The 5326-nt window shown below is 47.2% G+C and overlaps 1 protein-coding gene across 1 annotated transcript in view; it reads left to right on the forward strand.

Moving 5' to 3' along the window:
* LRP4 (LDL receptor related protein 4) overlaps positions 1-4587 on the forward strand; it is a 65178-nt gene extending 60591 nt beyond the window's left edge. Inside the window, exon 38 of the mRNA XM_032282135.1 lies at positions 2047-4587. Within this exon, the coding sequence (XP_032138026.1) occupies positions 2047-2379 (333 nt within the window). The 3' untranslated portion in view covers positions 2380-4587. The remainder of the gene's footprint in view (positions 1-2046) is intronic.
* The last annotated feature ends 739 nt before the right edge of the window (positions 4588-5326 follow it).

The raw sequence follows: 5326 nt of genomic DNA on the forward strand, positions 1-5326 counted from the left end.
TTTTTTTTTTTTTTGTATTTTTAGTAGAGACGGGGTTTCACCATGTTGACCAGGATGGTCTCGATCTCTTGACCTCGTGATCCACCCGCCTCGGCCTCCCAAAGTGCTGGGATTACAGGCGTGAGCCACCGCGCCTGGCCACAAAAATTTTTTAATTAAACATTTTTTTTAAAAGCTTCCACTGCAGTCAAAACAGAACGTGCAGGGATGGCTTGTAGTTCTAGGAATGGTAGAGCCCTCAATGAATATTTTTGAGAGAAAGACTTAAAGATACTTGGGTTCCTAGAGCATCTGATGCTCCAAAAAAGAACCGCAATGAAGGCCACAGGATAGCAATTAAAATGGTGTGACCTCTTTCTTCTGTTGTGTGTTTTTTCCTCAGCAGCTCTTTTACCCCTCTGATAGTCTTTCACCTTTTCTCTTCTGATTTCCTCTTGATTTCAGGTACCTGTTGCTGTGTGTTTGTAGAGGGAGTGGTGTTCCCCAAATTGCAAGTGCCATGTCCCCACCTCTCCCTAACTTACCCAGTGTGTCTCTGTGACTAAGACACTGAGTGGCCTGCGTCTTATACTAATTTCATCTTGTGGGGGTGTGCTGGGTGAATGGACATCTGTGTGTGTTTGTGTGCTATGTTCCTCTCTGCATGGTTGAGGGAGCTGTCACTCTCAGAGGGCACGGACCATGTTTTATATTGTATAATCATCAGAGCACCTAGAACAGTCTCCTGCTTAACATAGGGGCTCAGTAAATATCTGTGGAATTGAGTTGTTACAAAAATAGAGCTGTAGTTGCAGAACTCTTGGCAGGAATACTATCCCAGGGACAGAACCCAAGCGATGATCCATTTTCTTCTGGCAGTGGTGGCATGTCGGTTGGTATATCCCAGAAGGCAGGAGTGAGGCTGCTCTTTGAGGAAGCCATAAAGGGAGAGGGCTGAGCAGAACTCCAGGCTGTGCCTGGAGGAGTCCCAAGTTTTGCTTCGGAATGGTCCCAGGGCTCATGGCAGGAGAGCCAGAGTAACCTCCAAAAAAGGTTATAGGTTACAGGACCCCACTAGATTGACATTAGGACACAGATAAGAGGGCTTTCCTTTTTCTTTTCTTCTTCTTTTTTTTTTTTTTTTTTTGGAGATGGAATCTCACTGTGTCACCCAGGGTGGAGTGCAGTTGTGTGATCCGGGCTCACTGCAACCTCAGCCTCCGAGGTTCAAGGGATTCTCCTACCTCAGCCTCCTGAGTAGCTGGGATTACAGGCACCTACCACCATGCCTGGCTAATTTTTGTATTTTTAGTAGAGACGTGGCTTTACCATGTTGGCCGGGCTAGTCTTGAACTCCTGACCTCAAGTGATCTGCCCACCTTGGCCTCCCAAAGTACTGGAATTACAGGCATAAGCCACCATGGCTGGCCAGATAAGAGGATTTTCTAGAGTCTCCCATCTTATTTCAAGTTTTCTCCTTAACAAAATTAGAAAAAAGAGATAATTGAGAACAAACTAATACCTGAAGTAGCTTAAAATCCTGAATAAATACACATTTAATTGCTCTTGCCAATTGCTTTTGATGATTTATATCAGCATGATGTCCCATGAATAAACCATAGTAACAACATAACAAAGCTAACACATTACAGTGCATCTTGTGTCAACATTCTGATAACTGCATTCCATGTATAACTTCATTTCACCTGGCAGCAGTTGGTTGTGAGGTGTGGATACTGTTACTCTACACAGCAGAGTTTCAGACACTGAGTTTTAGAGATGTGAAATCATTTGCTGGAGGTGACAAAGCCAGTGAGTGGCTGCTGCGGGACTGAAAGCCATGATTTTCCCTCCTCCCTGTATGATAATGGTAATAATCATCGTAGTTGCCTCTCCCCTTTTAGGCTAGGCCTCACATATTTGCCCTAATCCCATTTCCCCACTTGTCTGTGGGATTTTTTGCATTTCACTCCTACTCTTACCCTATCCACTTCCTTTTTCAGTTTACCAAGGGATCCTTTGTAAAAAGCCAACTGACTGACCATGTCTGCCCACTCTCCACCCTAGGGAGGGCCTGACCATAACTACACCAAGGAGAAGATCAAGATTGTAGAGGGGATCTGCCTCCTGTCGGGGGATGATGCTGAGTGGGATGACCTCAAGCAACTGCGAAGCTCACGGGGGGGCCTCCTCCGGGATCATGTATGCATGAAGACAGACACAGTGTCCATCCAGGCCAGCTCTGGCTCCCTGGATGACACAGAGACGGAGCAGCTGTTACAGGAAGAGCAGTCTGAGTGTAGCAGCGTCCATACCACAGCCACTCCAGAAAGACGAGGCTCTCTGCCAGACACGGGCTGGAAACACGAACGCAAGCTCTCCTCGGAGAGCCAGGTCTAAATGCCCGCGTTCCCTTCCCTGCCTGCCTGTTTCTTCTCCTTTATGGACGTCTAGTCCTTGTGCTCGCTTACACCACAGGCCCCCTTCCTGTGTGCTCGTCCTCCTCCTCCTCCCACCCCATAACTGCTCCTAAGCCCTCATGGGAGCTGTTTACCACCTGAGTCCATAACTACCTGTGCACAAGAAATGATGGCGCATCTCGAGAATTTAGACCTGGATTTTACCATGAACTTCACATCTTGTACTCCGTCCTGGGCCCCGTGAAACTGCTTATTCATGATTCCTCGCCAGCGTAGAGCTCCACCTCTCTTTCCCCTGGTACCCTCAGTGCCTGCTTCTCACTGCTGATATAGCTGATGACCCAGGACTGTGCTCCGCGCCATCACAGCCAGCATGACTGCTTCTCTGAGAGAACTTGCCCATCAGGGGCTGGGACAAGGGGGTGTGGGTAAAGAGGGACGACGGATAGAGGCTGAGAGAAGAAGGGAGAGTCAGCCCAGCAGGTATGGGCATCGAGGAAACCTCCAGCCTCGAGTGTTGGCAACACAAAAAAGCTTTTGGTGGTAGTTGGGTCTGGGTATCCGGTCCATTGCTGGCAGTGGACATTATTCTTGCCCTAAGAGTCACTGCCTTTTCAGCAGCAGATACTGGCAAGATGGGGATGGCTGAAGCTGTTCTTCCTCCTGCTAGAATGTCTGGAGCTGTTTCTACCTTCAGATAACTGGGGCTCCTATCATGAGGCTACTGGCTAATACGAATTCCCTCCTGGTGCCACCACTGGCCAGTACCTTTCCTAAGTCTTTGCTCAGAGTAACCAGGTTGTGAGCCAGTAGCTTGAGTGAATGTTAGGCCTTGGGGGCTGACATTGTCTCTGAAATGTCGAAGAAGCTCTGCCTAGACCAAACGTGGTATACCACCTGAACCCTCTCTCCCTCATTCCCTGGGATTCTGGGGAAAAGACTCAGAAATAAGCGTTCAAAGAAAAACCAGAAGTTGTCATAAATGATCAGAAAGAACAATCAGGTCGGAGACTTGGGACACCCAGGCCCTAAAGAGAAGTATCCATGAGGTCAGACTTCCTGTTGAACTTCCTATGTTCTTCCGCAAGTGCTCAGGGATCTAAGTTAGTGGACAGCGAGCCTGTGGCTATGGGGTGGTGATGTTCCTCTTCCAGCTCTCTCCTCAGCTAAGGGGCTTAGTTTCCATGCGGGATGCCATCACTGGATTCATGCGCATTCACACAAAGGGCACGTGTCTCAGCCTAGTATCAGGGAAATTGAGACTTATTTTTGCCCTAAAACGTCTCCCTAGCTGTTCTTCATGTTTTTGTTTTTTTTTTTACATTTGTTTTTTGCCTAATTTGCTTCTTCTGACCAAGCCTTGTGGCACCAACAATCTCCAAAGTCCTGTGGTAGGGAGAGCTAAATAAATAAAGATGCAAAGATGTGGGCAAGGAGTAGAAAGGCAGAATCACTGATGAGACCCTGTTAGCCTGTAGCAGACCCGGACCTCCTCTCCTCAGGAATTAGAAGTGGCAGGAGAGGGCAACAGGGGCTGCGAATGCAGGGGAGAATTTCTAGGGGAAGTTTCCTGAGTCGAAACTTCTTCTGTGGTTATTGGTACTGAGAAATCAGTTACCAAACATGGGTGAAAAAGGACAAGATCAAATCTTTTCTGGTCAGTTCTAAGACTGCTAGAGAGAGATACCAAGCTCTTAGCCTTGCTCTCAGTAGTGTCAGCCCCAGGTCTGGGCATCCGCACATCAGAGACAGGCCAGGCCACCAAGGGTTCACCAGTGCACAAAGTTGGAAAGGTGAGGTGCCATTTCCGGGAGGAAATGGGAACATTTCACACTTGACAAAGCAGTAAAGGAAGGAGCACTTTGGGTCTTTAGACTCATGTCTGGAGAGGAAGAGCAGGTAGAAAACTGGCATTTTCATGATCAGAAAGGGGGAAGGATCTTATTGCACTTGGGCTATTCAGAATGTAGAAAGGACATATTTGAGGAAATATCTATTTGAGCACTGATTACTCTGTAAAAAGCAAAATCTCTCTGTCCTAAACTAATGGAAGTGATCCTCCCATGTTCATGTTCATGTTTTAACGTTACTCACTGGAGAGATTGGACTTTCTGGAGTTATTTAACCACTATGTTCAGTATTTTAGGACTTTATGATAATTTAATATAAATTTAGCTTTTCTTAATCACCTTGCCTGGCTTGGAGTCATGACTAATCCTGCACCTGCTCTGTCTGGCAGACCCATCCTGTGGAAAACCTGCTTACAGACATCACTTCTAAGTCCTTTGTGGATGTGGGGACAATGAAGAGCAATAAAGGGTGTGAGGCTTCTGCCGGAGTTTCAGCTCATCTGGAGAAGACAGGTTGAAGCCAGAGTTCGTTGACTGATGAAACCCTTATTTCCTCTAGAAGAGGAATGGGGCCAGGCATGGTGGCTCACGCCGTAATCCTAGAATTTTGGGAGGCTGAGGCGGGTGGATCACAAGGTCAGGAGTTCAAGACCAGACTGGCCAACGTGGTGAAACCCCGTCTCTACTAAAAAAATATCTCTATATATATGTATATATACAAAAATTAGCTGCTGTGGTGGCTTGTGCCCATAATCCCAGCTACTTGGGAGGCTGAGGTAGGAGAATTGCTTGAACCGGGACCCAGGAGGTGGAGGTTGCAGTGAGCCAAGATCGCGCCACTGCACTCCAGCCTGGGCTACAGAGCGAGACTCTATCTCAAAAAAAAAAAAAAGGGAATGGTAGTTGGGTTTCCTCTTGAGTGCCGACTCTGACTGGTTGGTAGTGGCTGCCTGAGGGCCTGTTCACACTCAATGGAAAGAATGTGTCATATGGTTAGTGCCATCTCTTGTGCATTAGAAGGAAATGTCATGGCATGTATACCATGTATCTTCTATTTCTGTTGTAGGTCTTTGTCAC

Source organism: Sapajus apella, unplaced genomic scaffold, assembly GCF_009761245.1.
Source record: "Sapajus apella isolate SASKATOON/1434 unplaced genomic scaffold, GSC_monkey_1.0 scaffold14, whole genome shotgun sequence".
NCBI lineage: Eukaryota > Metazoa > Chordata > Mammalia > Primates > Cebidae > Sapajus > Sapajus apella.